The sequence below is a fragment of the Phocoena phocoena genome, chromosome 15, assembly GCF_963924675.1.
Source record: "Phocoena phocoena chromosome 15, mPhoPho1.1, whole genome shotgun sequence".
NCBI lineage: Eukaryota > Metazoa > Chordata > Mammalia > Artiodactyla > Phocoenidae > Phocoena > Phocoena phocoena.
In genome coordinates, this window is record NC_089233.1 from 35,857,707 (window position 1) to 35,871,711 (window position 14,005).

Consider the following 14,005-nt stretch of genomic DNA (forward strand, 5'->3'; position numbering starts at 1 on the left):
CCATCACTTCCAAACCCTTCAACATTTTCTAAGAATAAAGAAATTTCCTACATACCACAACACTGGAATCTCATCTCAGAAGTTGGTAGTCATCTCCATTATCACCCTAGTGCTGCACCCATATTCAGATTTCCCCAACTGACCCCAGAATAGCTTTTAGAGCCTTTTGTTTTTTGTTTTAAATTAGGATCCAATCAATGTTCGTGCATTTGGTTATATCAGCTGTTAGTCTCCTCTAGATCAATGTGTGCCCTACAGGCACTTTTTAAAATTTAATTTTATTTATTTATTTATTTTGCGGTACGCAGGCCTCTCACTGTTGTGGCCTCTCCCGTTGTGGAGCACAGGCTCCAGACGCGCAGGCTCAGCGGCCATGGCTCACGGGCCCAGCCGCTCCGCGGTATGTGGGATCTTCCTGGACCGGGGCACGAACCCGTGTCCCCTGCATCGGCAGGCGGACTCTCAACCACTGCGCCACCAGCGAAGCCCCAGGCACTTATTTTTCATAACAGACTCAGAAGAACCTGGGCCACTTGTTTCCCGTAATGTCCTGTCTTTGGGATTTGTTTGGTCGTTTCCTCAAGGGACATTTGACTTATTTGTTTGTTGTTGTTGTTTTTTATAAATTTGACATATAACCTTAAGCAAGTTTAAGATATACAGCATTTATATGTTATAATATGATTGTAATGTAATGATATGTTTCATATTATATAATTATATTATAGTACAATATTGTCTGCATTTGTTATACTGTGCATTAGATCTCTATGGCTTATTTACTACTTGTTACAAGTTTGTACCTTTAAACACCATCACTCTTAGCCTCTCTGCCAACTTGTTTTTATTCCCTGCAATGCCCTTTAACCTGGAAGTTGGGTCTAAAGGCTGGATTGGATCACGATGAAACATTTTTGGCAAGGATCCATCTTCGGTGGTGCCAGGTACTCCCCGTGGCACCATATCAAGAGGCAGGGAAAGCCAGACTGTCCTCTCTCAGGAATGCCAACTTTGATCACTGGGGTAAAGTGAGGTGAACTTCTAAATGCTGCAGGAGGGAATGAGAATACTAAATAATCCATTTTCTCTGCCTTTTGGTGTGTTGGTCAGGCTGAGCCACTACTCGTGACCAGTTCGAGAAACGATTCCTCTGGAGGCCACATCTGTAGGCATCCCTTAACACCCCAGGTGTGGGAGCCGAGAGAGAGAGACCCAAGAGTTGAAGCAACCACTGTGAGGCATCGCCAAGGTGAAGGATGCTTGCAGAACCAGGCCCAGCTGCACGGGAGCCAGAGCAGCTCGGAGCAGTCAAACTGGAGGAGGAAGAGGCTGCCGGCCAGGAGGACCCCAGGCGGCCAGAGGCCAGGCCCCGGCCCGAGGTGGCTCACCAGCTCTTCAGGTGCTTCCAGTATCAGGAGGACATGGGGCCGAGGGCATCCCTGAGCCGCCTCCGGGAGCTCTGTAGCCACTGGCTACGGCCGGCTCTGCACACCAAGAAGCAGATCCTGGAGCTGCTGGTGCTGGAGCAGTTCCTGAGCGTGCTGCCCCCCCACCTCCTGGCCCGGCTTCAGGGCCAGCAGCTTAGGGATGGCGAAGAGGTGGTGTTGCTGCTGGAGGGTGTCCAGAGGGAATCCAGCAATGTGGGGCCGCTGGTAAGAAGCGGGCAGCCAGGCGGGCTGGACAGCAGGTGGAAAGACAATGACTTTATCACCCCATTAAGAAATCACTGAGCTGGGACTTCCCTGGCAGCCCGGTGATTAAGACTCCCCGCTTCCACTGCAGGGGGTGTGGGTTCGATCCCTGGTCGGGGAACTAAGGTCCTGCACGCCGCGCAGTGAGGCCAAAAAAATAGAAGTCACTAAACCCCACTTTCCTTCCTCTGCCGGCTCCTTCTTGACCTCCTAACTCCCTCCCTGTCTGACCCTCACCTTTCCTCAGTCCCATGGCCCTAGGGAGTTAGTAGGACTTGGATTACCGTCCTGTCTGTCACCTAACATGGATGTGTTCTGAACAGGATTTTAGTTTTAATGCTGGCAAGAATTGTCCCCGTGCAGAGGTCACCTTGGAGGAACAGGGGGGCTCTTTCCAAGTCTCCAGCCACAGCCCCAAGAAGGAAGTGCCCTCAGAAGGGCCTCCAGCCCTGGAGCCATCGCAGGAACTCTCGCTGTCCCAGCCAGTGCCCTCCAAGCCTGCTGAGATGGGGGCCTGGAGATGTCCCCCAAGTTCAAAGCAGCCACTGAGCCCAGGTCCCAAGAAAACATTGCAGGCCCCGAAAGAGAGTGGTGAGGAGCTGGGGCCTAAGGAAGGTGGAGGCCTGGTGTGCGGTGGGAGCTGAGGGGCCAGGTGGGTGAGGGTGGGGAAGGAAGGGGGCAGCCTCCCTAGTTGACAGGAATGGGGGAGAGCCAAGATGCCTGTCACGGGGCTCTGATGATGGGTGCACGTCCTCGGAGCCACATGGTGGTAGGACTGGCTTCTAACAGCTCTTTCTTTCTCCCCCAGTGCTGTCAGCCGCCCTGGGCCCTGAGCTGTGGCCAGAGGAGAACTCTGGAGATCAGGAGCTAGCAGCTGTGCTGGTGAGCCGGACTGGTCCCCTCAGTTCTCTGCCTCTGAAGTTTTAGCAAATCCATGTTTTTCTTAATTTAAACCTTGAAAGTTCTTCATCCCCCTCAGGTCCTAGAGCCCCATTCCTCACTTAGTGACAATCTCTGCCCCTCCTTTGGTCACAGGAGTCCCTAACCTTTGAAGATGTCCCAGCAAAGAAGGCTTGGCCTGTGCATCCTCTGGGTAAGAGGCCTTTTTCCTGGGTTTATGACCACTGAAGGGTTTTTCTTTGCCTGTCAAGGGTGGTCCCTACCTGACTTTTTGACCTCTTTGGCAAAAAATGGACTATTTTGATGAGGTAATATATACTGATATATATATCTACATAGATATATATTGATATGTCTGTATCTATACAGGGCTATTTTAAGGCTCATTGGGTCTAATCATCAACCCCCAAAACTCTGAGCTTTTAAAATAGGTGGTCGGGAACTCCCTGGCCATCCAGCGGTTAGGACTCTGGGCTTTCATTGCCGTGGGCCCAGGTTCAATTCCTGGTCAGGGAACTAAGATCCCGCAAGCTGTGCAGCATGGCCAATAAATAAATAAATAAATAAGGTGGTCATGGCAAATACCATATGATATCATTTATATGTGGAATCTAAAATATGACACAAATCAACTGATCTATGAAACAGACTCACAGCCATAGAGAACAGACTTGTGGTTGCCAAGTGGAAGGGAGTGGGAGGGAGGGATGGATTGGGAGTTTGGGATTAGCACATGCAAACTATTATATATAGACTGGATAAACAGCAAGGTTCTACTGTACATCACAGGGAACTATATTCAATACCCTCTAATAAAACATAATGGAAAAGAATATATCTGTAACTGAATCCATTTGCTGTACAGCAGAAATTAACACAATATTATAAATCAACTGTACTTCAGTAAAATTAATTACAACAGCTAAAATAAAATAAAATAGGTGGTCACGGGAGGGCTTGCTAATGGGTATGGGTCTCCATTTGGGAGAATGACATAGATAGTGGTGATGGTTGCACAACATTTTGAATGGACCTAATGGACCAGAATTATACACCTTAAAATGGTAAACTGTATGTTATTTGGTTTTTACCCACCCTCTGCCCACCTACCAGCTTTGCAGGATTCTGGGATTCTTTCTGCTTCTAGGCACTGAGGTTCTGGCAATTCCCAGAAGCGCCTCCGAAAAGGCCTGACCTGTCCTGTTTTCTGCTTCTTTCCCAGGATTTGGAGGCAGAACCCCAGACGAGGCGTTTAAAGAAGAGGAACCGAAAGGGGTGTCCTGGCCTGCTGCCATCTCAGCAAAGTCTCAGGCAGAGAGTCCCAGGGTGGCAGAAGAGCCCCACACTCAGTCGCTCGGCCCGGGCCCTGAGGTGGGCGGCCCCAGTGGAGAAATGTCCCCTCCCGACAGGAGTGAAGTTCTGGAGGTCAAAGTGGCTGGGGGCACCCCCAAGTCGGAGCCGGAGATAAAGTTCATCTGCACAGACTGTGGGGTGAGCTTCCCACAGCTGGCCCGCCTGGAGACGCACCAGCTGCGGTCTCACCCGGGCGCGCGGTCCTTCCTGTGCTTGTGCTGCGGGAAGAGCTTCGGCCGCAGCTCCATCCTCAAGCTGCACATGCGCACGCACACAGATGAGCGGCCGCACACCTGCCACCTCTGCGGCCACCGCTTCCGCCAGAGCTCGCACCTGAGCAAACACATGCAGACGCACTCCTCTGAGCCCGCCTTCCTGTGCGCCGAGTGCGGTCAGGGCTTCCAGCGCCGGGCCCGCCTCATGCAGCACCTTCTGGCGCACGCCCAGGACCAAAAGCCCCCAGGCACCCCGGAGACCAAGACCCCAGCGCCCCCCGAGCTAGCCATCGTCCTGTGCTCCCACTGCGGCCAAACCTTCCAGCGCCGCTCCAGCCTCAAGCGCCATCTGCGGATCCACGCCAAGGACCAGGGCCACCAGTGCTCCGAGTGCTCGGGCAGCCTGCGTCCCGGGCCCGAGCTCAGGCCCTACGTGTGTGGCGACTGCGGCAAGGCTTTCCGGCGCAGCGAGCACCTGGGGGCACACCGGCGTGTGCACACAGGCGAGCGGCCCTTCTCCTGCCAAGTCTGCGGCCGCAGCTTCAGTCAGAGCTCCCAGCTGGTCTGCCACCAGCGGGTGCACACAGGCGAGAAGCCCTACAGCTGCCCACACTGCGGGAAGCGCTTCATGCGAAGGGCCGGCCTAGCCCGCCACCTCCTGACCCACGGCGGCCCGAGGCCCCACCACTGCACCCAGTGCGGCAAGAGCTTCAGCCAGACGCAGGACCTCGCCCGCCACCGGCGCAGCCACACCGGGGAGAAGCCCTGCCGCTGCAGCGAGTGTGGCGAGGGCTTTAGCCAGAGTGCCCACTTGGCGCGCCACCAGCGCATCCACACCGGGGAGAAGCCTCATGTCTGTGACACGTGCGGCCACCGCTTCCGCAACAGCTCCAACCTGGCCCGCCACCGCCGCAGCCACACAGGCGAGCGGCCCTACAGCTGCCAGAAGTGCGGCCGGAGCTTCCGGCGCAACGCCCACCTGCAGCGCCACCTGGCCACGCACGCCGGGGCGGGGGACGAGGGCGTGTCTGGGCAGGCCGAGCCCCCCCAGGAGTGCCTGGAGTGCGGCAAGATCTTCAGCCGCAGCTGCAACCTACTGCGGCACATGCTGGTGCACACGGGGGCCAGGCCCTACTCCTGCGCGCAGTGTGGCCGCAGCTTCAGCCGCAACTCCCACCTGCTACGCCACCTGAGAACCCACGCCCGGGAGACCCTGTACTAGCTTCGCCTGGTTCCGCCAGGTCTGTCCCGCGTGCATCTCCCCAGCGTGCCTGGCCTCCAAGGCTGCAGTGGATGGTGCTGCCCCCACACCCCAGCCACCTCTCTCTGGCTCCACCGACCCTGCACAGTAGTTCTTCCCGTCCCCACAGGGAACTCTTCCAGGCCTCAGGAATGTATTTTAAAATACCCAAAGTAAAACAGCCTTCTTGAAAGTGGTCCCTCTTTATGTTTTTTTAAGTGCACCAAAATGCCACCTTTTACCCTCCCCACTGTATCACGGTGATGCATTTCTCCTTCCCCCACCCCTTCAAAGCAGGCTGGATGGGAGCAGGCCCAGGGGGAGTTCCTTCCACCTGAAAAGGCTCAGACTGTTGTGTGTGTGTGTGTGTGTGTGTGTGTGTGTGTGTGTGTGTGTGTGTTGGGAGTTGGGGGGAGGGTTTCTGTCACAGGCAGCTCTTGGTAAGGCCAACCAATCTCACCCAGGAATTTTTTCTCCTCTGGAGTCTACCACTAACCCTCCGTGTCCAATACAGTATCCTCCAGCCATATGTGGCTGTTTAAATTAATTAAAATGAATAAAACGTAAAATCCCAGATTCTGGATTAATACAGGAAACCTCTTCTTCTGTAACATTGGTAACTAATTCTAACTGAAAATGCTAACAGGAGAAACTAACCTGCCCACAGCCAAGTCAGGTTGACAGTTGGGGACCCCTAACCATCATACTCTTCTAAACCCAAAGCTGCCTTGTAGGTTTGCCCCACCTTTTTCCTGCCCATCAGGCTGACTTGGTTTGCCTCTCCCTCTGGTAGACAGATTTTAAATCATGTGACTTCTGCTAAAAATACAGGAGAGAAAAGCTGCCCACCCCAGCTCCAGAACACACATACACCTGCTTTTGTCTGTCACTTTTCACTCAAAAAATATTATATTTTAATTACTGCCCCTCCACCAACCTGACACAAGACTGCTCCTTAGCAAATGCTTGTGGAAAGGAAGTGAACTCATCAACTAAAGTTCAAGGAACTGAAGGAGAACCAGCCCCAAATCTGGGAAAAGTAGAGGTGGTTCTCAGGCACAGTTGGGAGGGAAAGCTCTGAGCCTAGGGAAGGTCCAGCCCTTCAGGGGTTGGGAGGAAGAGTGGGTTGCAGAGAATCCCCAAAGGAAAAGCTACTCTGTGAGCACCCTGAGGCAGGAAGTCAGGGCTGCATGGGGTGAGGTTGGAGAGATTGGGGGGAAGGGAATTTGGCCTCAGAGATGGTGAGCATGGCTGGCCCTCAGGCCTTGCTCCTGGATCGGCCAGTCTGCATTTGCAGGCCCAGGTGAGGGAGGCTACAGGCCCAGAGACCCCACTCCCACCTCTCCTACTCTGCCTTCCCTCCTGGCCCAGGATTGGGTGCACCCTCCCTGGCTCCTGGGGCTCTGATCAAGGAGCTGTGAGGCCCCAGCTGGAGTGGTGAAGGCCCAAAGAGGGAGATCAGGAGAAGAAAAGCGGGGTCAAAGCCGCTCCCCAGAGCTCCCTGTGCCTCAGGAGTGTGCATTTATTGAGCACCTACTATGCCTCAGGCACCGCGGTAAGCAATGCAGTGGCCTGAGATGGTCCAGTCCTCACCATGAGTCAGTCCTTGACCAGTGTCCCTAGTTACAGATTAGAGAGGCAGGTGGCTTGTCCTTGTTCACCCAGAACCAGGACCCCCACCTGGGTCCATCTGACCCACAAACTCTGCCTGTCACCACTGGGCCCCCAGCCTCCATCCCCACAGGCACTCCATTTGGTTCAATCAACTTTTATTAGGATTTCAGCACTACAGCGACAGGCAGGTCAGACCTGGAGAAAGAAACCCGGGTGGGGAGAGCTTGATGGGCAGGGTGGTGTCCTCCCTGAAGGACAGGAGGTGAGGGAGGTTGCAAGGATGGGTCAAGGGTGAGCAGGAGGGCAAAGTTCGCTTCAGAAGATTCTTGCTGAGAAGGGGAAAATCAAATTGGCTTCTACATGAGGCCAATCTCCTCCTGGACCATGTGGGGCTCCCTAGACCTAGATGAGGCTCTTGAAGACCTGCCCCACAGAGAAGAAACGCTTCAACTCTCCCCAGATGGCCTCAACCGCACTGCGCAAGGTCTGTAGGCGGAAAGCCCCCTTCTGCCGCAGGCAGGCAAGCGCAACAAAAAACTTTCCGCTTCAGCTTCTGCAGCCATTCTCAGAACTGCCTCAGTGCTCTCTCTGGAAAGCTCTTCCCCGGCTTCTGGTCCCCTGAATTGTCAGAGCCAGAGGGCCTCTCCGGGTCTCCTGGATTGTCGGTACCAGAGGGCCTCCGGATTCTACAACGGAATTCCTGCTGCACTTCACCAAGCACGGGGGTGAACTCCTGCAGGAATAGGAGGCTGTTCAGGGACCCCCCCTAGGGGGGATGCAGCCCCAGGTCCTGACCCTGGCTGAGGCCTCCAAGCCTTTGTGAGAGTCTGGGACACAGAAGCCCGCAAATGGAAACTGCCTGCTTTCCTGCCAACAGCTCCATGGACACCAGGACTTTTCCCAGAGGCTGGGCCTGGCCCCTCAATTTCCCTCAAGGCATAAACCACCATGGTGAGGTGTACCTGCCTGTTGGCATACTGGCCTCTGAGCCCAGCACCAGGCCCACGGGGCTCATCATCGTGAATTCAGGGTGGGGCTCTGGCCACTGTGTGCTGGGCGGGGAGGCCAGTGCCAGCAAGGCTGCACCTCCTGAGCTCTCAGGGGCCATCCCTCCAACCCCCACTCAGGGGAGCTATGTGCACACATGGCAGTGCCAACGGCGAGAGAGAGCAAGGTGGAGGGGAAGCAAGGGGCTGTGACAGTGGTTCATACTCACCGGTACATTGTTGTGAACTTCAGCATCCACAGCTTCAAGCAGGTTCTCACTGAGTTGGTCCTGGGGAGAGGAAGTGTGGAGGCTGCACACCTGCCCCTGCCACTGAGGTCTGTGGTCCCCACTGTGGCCTCCCATGCATCCAGGTGAGTCCAAAGGGAGACAGCAACCCAGATAACCTGGCTGATCCAACCCTGGGGGCTACTCTTTGGGGGACGGGCAAGGCCCAAACTCACCTCCAGCTTTGCTAGGACTGACTCGACCTGCTGGGAAAACAACGCTCCGTTTAAAATCCCCCCACCTTCTCTCACTTTCAGTCTCAAACCCCAAGCCCCAGCTTGTTCTCATCTGTGGCCCCTCACCGCAAGGTGAGGGTTCAGCACACGTGCCTGGGGACCAGGCATCTGGCATCCCTGCCCTGCCATCAATTGCCCTCTGACTTGGACACCTCCCTCAGCATCCCTGGGCCTCTGTATCCCCCACCTGTGCACTCACCTGCCACACAGGTAGGAATTTTGTCCAGTGTAAAGACTGGGTGCTGAGCTTTCACCTTCATCATCACCATCATCAGAAACCACCCACCACACTTAAACTGGGGAGGCAAGGGGAGTAGGGGCGCACTGACCCACCTGTGTTTCTGCTTGGGGTTGACTTTGGAGGTCATCACAGAAGTCGTCCACATACTCATGCTGTGAAGAGAGACAGAGTTGGGACAAAGAGGCCTGGTCGGACAAAGAGGCCTGGTCCTTCTCCCTCCTGCGTCTCAGGTGGGCCAGGACATTCTCAGCTTCACCCAGCAGAACCCAGGCCTCCTGCATCCCCCAACCATACATGGGGAAGAGGTTCTTGCCATTTTGGCCCTCAGAGCAGTAATGTTATCTGGGACTCCCTGTGGAGGTAACAGTGACACTCAGGCTTATGTGACCTTGCCAACTCCCCCAGACCTGTTACACACACACACAAGTAGAACCATTGCCACTGAGTGTGCAGGGTCAACCTGGTTCCCAGATCCCTAGCCCTCCGTGGTCCTGGTGAGAGCTGAACAGGGAGGAATTGGCACTGTCCTCTCCTGTCTGAGGCTCTACCTGACCCCTGACGCTGCAGGCCCCCGGGCCCCAGCACCTCCCCGCCAGACACTTGGCTCCACCATGGAGGTGGGAGGTGCCCCACAGACCCCTCCTAAGACTCCACATTATGGTCCCAATCTGGTGCTGTCCACACTGCCTTCCGGCCCCTGGGTGGTCAGTGCCACTCACAGCGTGTGCAAGGCACCTGTCTGCACACTTTGTGTCACCAGGGGCACCACCCTGTCAGCCCAGTGTTACACACAACGGGGCAAAAAAACACCTTGGGGGCCAGTGGGAACAATCTCCTGTCCCTCTAACTAAGCCTGACCACTCAGCCCTGGGTCATCCCAAAAAGACCATTCCCCGATCCCTGTGTTGCATGGCCCAGAGCTCCCTGGTCTGGTCACCCTCAGAATTGAGGTGGGGGGACTGGTGTGGTGGGGGGAGGGGGGAAGGCACCCCAAAGGGAAAGAATAGACAGTGAGGCCAGGCACCTGAGAAGAATATTTTTAAGTTTCTCGGAAAGCACTGCCCAGCCTCAACCCCTGGGTTTCCAGGGTGTAGACAGGGTCCAAGGGGATGGCTGATTCCTCTTACACTGCAGACCCTCCATTTCCAGCTCCCCCATGAGCATGTCCAGTCTAATTCCTAAAGTGACACCCTTGTCCTATAACTCCTCTGTGCTCCTGCACACACAGACACCCACACAGAGCTGCACCCCATAACTGACCTCCCAGACAGGAATACTGGCCCACAACAGGACCTGCTCCATAAAGGAAAGGGCTCAGAGCAAAAGAAAACTGTATGGTCCTTTGTCCACAATTATGCAGAATTTCAGGATGGTGACAGCAGAGCATTCGAACAGGGTCATTGTGAGACTGGGCCCTGTTGATGGCACAGGTCACATGCCTTTGACCCTCTGCTTCCCCGGTGGCTCCCCCAGGGCCCAGGGAGGGTGGGACAGAGGCAGGTGCATGTGGACCAGTCAGCAGGGGTGGGAGCTGGGCTGGTGGGGGTGGGGGACACGGGGGAAATGAGACTCCAGGGCCCAATCTCCCCCCCATCACTCGCTCTCACTCACTTTGGAGAAGCACATGGTGGCTCCGGGTTCTGCTGCTGTGACCCAGTGGGAGGAACAGGTGTGAGGAAAAGGGTTTCAGAGAAGCAGCCTGTCCCGCCACCCTGGAAAGTCCTCTGGCTACAGATCAGCCCCCTCCCCCAACTTTTGCTTCTCCTGAGCCAGTGACCTTGAGCTCCTCCAGCCAGAGCCCCAGCTGGGCTGTCTGCTGACCCCTGAGATCCACTGATTTAAGAGCAGAAGAGAGAGGGGCGGGGGGAGGGTGGAGCCACCCTGGGGCAGGATGCAGGGTCAGCTGTGTGTGTTTGCGTGTGTGTGACAGAAACAGAGACAGAGAGGGGAAGAGACAGAAGGAAGGAAAGATGAGGCGACAGAGGTCTAGGGGGCCTGGACTGAGAAGGGCATTTCCCTTACACTCAGGGTCCCTGGCTGTCGCCCCTCCACCCTGAGCTGGGATGGGACTCTCTGAGCCCAGCACGGGCCTCACCCCTGACCCATCAGCTCAAGAGAGGGGAGGGGCAGAGGGAAAGTCCAGACTTGAGACAGCATGCTGAAGAATCTTCTGGAGCTCTGGAGAAGGACGTCACCCAGCTGCGGGTTAAGATATGGGGGATGCCCCTGAGCCCTCTGGGAGCCCCTCAATCCAGAGCCACCACGGCAGGGCTCTCCCTGGCCCTATCTCTCACAGCCTGGCCTGCCTCCCAGCTGCAGCCACAGCTCCTCACAGCCCAGCACGGCCATGGCCCTGCTGACTGTATTAGTGACCCAGAGCTGCCATAACAAACTGCCACAGACCAGTGTCTAAACAGCACAAATTTATTCTCTCCCGATGGAGCCTAGAAGTTGAAATCAAGGTGTCTGCAGGCTTGGTTCCTCTGAGAGCCCTGAGGGAAGGATGTGTTCCAGACCTCTCTCCTAGGCGTGTAGACGGCCATCTCCATGTTTACATGGCATCCTCCCTAGACATGTATCTGTCTCCTAATTCCCCATTTTTATAAGGTCACCAGTCATACTGGATTAGGGCATACACTAAGGACTTTTTTTTTTTTTTAAGGACTTCATTTTAACTTGATTCCCTCTGTAATGACCCATCTCCAGATAAGGTTGCATTCTGAGGTAGTGGCAGTTAGAACTTCACCATATGAATTTGGGGAAACAAACTACAAACTGTAATATCCTTGAAGAAGAACAGGGTTCCTTAGGGGCCACTCGTGTGAGCCCAAGAGGGACAGACCTACAAGTCCCACTCCTTGGTGAAAGCCTCACTTAGGTTCACTGGACCCCAGCTAACATCCCCTGACCCTTAGGAGCCCATTCAATTGTCTGAAAACCCCTTTCCCCACCCAGGAGGTCCAGATCTTCCCTGAGCCATCTTTGAATTCCAGGGTGAGAGGGACAGAAGGGAGCAGCTCCTGCTTCAGCTGCAAGTCGTATTTCTGGTTTCATCTCTGGAAACCTGGCTCCCTGAGACGTGACACTCTGCCCCTCCATGTCTGTCTCATGAAGGCCACCATCTGAAGGCAGTTTGTGTTTCATCATGGACTGAGCCATTTTCTTTAGAGCTTTAGTGAGATATAATTCACATACCATACAATTCACCCAGGAAAGTGCCCAATTCAATGCACAGAACTGCTCAACCATCACTACCACAATCAATTTCAGAGCATTTTCATCACCTCAAAAAACCATTCTGGGGGTCTATCCTGGCGGTCCAGTGGTTAGGACTCCATGCTTCCACTGCAGGGGCATGGGTTCCATCCCTAGTCAGATCCCCTCATGACACGCTGCTCAGCCAGCAGCCAGAAAAAAAAAAAAAAAAAAGCCATTCTAAAAAAAAAAAAAAAAAAAAAAAGCCATTCTGCACCCCTAAGCCATCATCCTCCAGTGCCCGTTACCAGGCAACCACTAATCTACTTTCTGTCTCTATAGATTTGCCTATTCTCGACATTTCATATAAATGGACTCATACAGTATGTGACCATTTGTATCTGGCTTCTTTCACTTGGTATAGTGTTTTCAGTTCTTCCATGTGGCAGCGTGTACCAGGACTTCATTCCTTTTGATGGCTGCACAACATTCCACGGTAAGGATGGACCACATTTTGTTTCTCCATTCATCCACTGATGGAATTTCGGGTTGTATCCACCTTCTGGCTATTATGAATAATGTTGCTATGAACATTCATGTACAAGTTTCTGTGTGGACATGCTTTTTCTCATGAATTCCACCTAGGAGTAGAATGGCTGGGTCATACAGTAACTATGTTTTTAACTTTTTGAGGTACCACCAGACTATTTTCCAAAATGACAAATCATTCAACATTCCCAGCAGTAATGTATCAAACTTCTACACATCCTTATCAACACTTACTATTATGTCTTTTTATTTTTTGCGGTACGCGGGCCTTTCCCTGCTGTGGCCTCTCCCGTTGCAGAGCACAGGCTCCGGACGCTCAGGCTCAGCGGCCATGGCTCACAGGCCCAGCCCCTCCATGGCATGTGGGATCTTCCTGGACTGGGGCACGAACCCATGTCCCCTGCATTGGCAGGCCGACTCTCAACCACTGCGCCACCAGGGAGCCCCCTATGTCTTTTTGATTCTAGGCATCCTAGTGGGTGTGAAGTGGTACCTCACTCTGATTTTTATTTTCATTTCCCTGATGATTAAGGATGTTGAGCATCTTTTCATGTGCTTATGGGCCATTTGTACTATAATATCCTTGGAGAAATGTATACACTGGAGAAACGTATACACTGATCCTTTGCCCATTTTTATTTTATTTAATGATTTTTTAAATAGTAGGTTTTATGTTTTAAATTAAATATTTATTTGGCTGCTCCGGGTCTTGCGGCATGAGGGATCTTTGTTGCAACATGCAGAATCTCTAGTTGAGGCATGCTTGTGGGATCTAGTTCCCTGACTAGGGATTGAACCAGGGCCCCTTGCATTGGGAGCATGGAGTCTTAGCCACTGGACCACCAAGGAAGTCCCTTTGCCCATTTTTAAATTTATTTATTTATTTTTGGCTGTGTTGGGTCTTCGTTTCTGTGCGAGGGCTTTCTCCAGTTGCGGCGAGCGGGGGCCACTCTTCATTGCAGTGCGCGGGCCTCTCACTGTCGCGGCCTCTCCCGTTGAGGAGCACAGGCTCCAGACACACAGGCTCAGTAGTTGTGGCTCATGGGCTTAGTTGCTCTGCGGCATGTGGGATCTTCCCAGACCAGGTCTCAAACCCGTGTCCCCTGAATTGGCAGGTGGATTCTCAACCACTGCACCACCAGGGAAGCCCCATTTGCCCTTTTTTTTTTTTTCCATTTGCCCATTTTTAAATTGAGTTATTTGTCTTTTTATTGGTGTCAGGGTAGTGTATATATATTGGATAAAAGTCCCTTATCAGATATATCATTTGCAAAAAATTTTTCCCCGGGCTTCCCTAGTGGCACAGTGGTTGAGAGTCCGCCTGCCGATGCAGGGAATACGGGTTTGTGCCCTGGTCCGGGAAGATCCCACATGCCGCGGAGCGGCTGGGTCCGTGAGCCATGGCCGCTGAGCCTGCGCGTACAGAGCCTGTGCTCCGCAATGGGAGAGGCCACAACAATGAGAGGCCCGCGTATCACACACAAAAAAAATTTCCCCA

General features: G+C 53.8%; 1 protein-coding gene across 1 annotated transcript; it reads left to right on the plus strand.

The window, feature by feature from the left end:
• Positions 1-1,256: 1,256 nt before the first annotated feature.
• Positions 1,257-5,381, plus strand: ZSCAN10 (zinc finger and SCAN domain containing 10). Its single transcript, XM_065893661.1, has 5 exons — positions 1,257-1,652; positions 2,015-2,282; positions 2,509-2,573; positions 2,727-2,784; positions 3,814-5,381. Exons 1-5 carry the CDS (start codon positions 1,257-1,259, stop codon positions 5,379-5,381), a joined length of 2,355 nt encoding a protein of 784 aa, XP_065749733.1.
• Positions 5,382-14,005: the final 8,624 nt, after the last annotated feature.

What these genes read in the sequence shown, in the direction of transcription:
- ZSCAN10 (XM_065893661.1), top strand. Translation starts at nt 1,257, where the DNA reads ATGCTTGCAGAACCAGGCCCAGCTGCACGGGAGCCAGAGCAGCTCGGA. An exon ending in CCAGCAATGTGGGGCCGCTG is followed by an intron (nt 1,653 to 2,014) that starts GTAAGAAGCGGG and finishes TGTTCTGAACAG; the next exon opens with GATTTTAGTTTTAATGCTGG. An exon ending in AGGAGCTAGCAGCTGTGCTG is followed by an intron (nt 2,574 to 2,726) that starts GTGAGCCGGACT and finishes CTTTGGTCACAG; the next exon opens with GAGTCCCTAACCTTTGAAGA.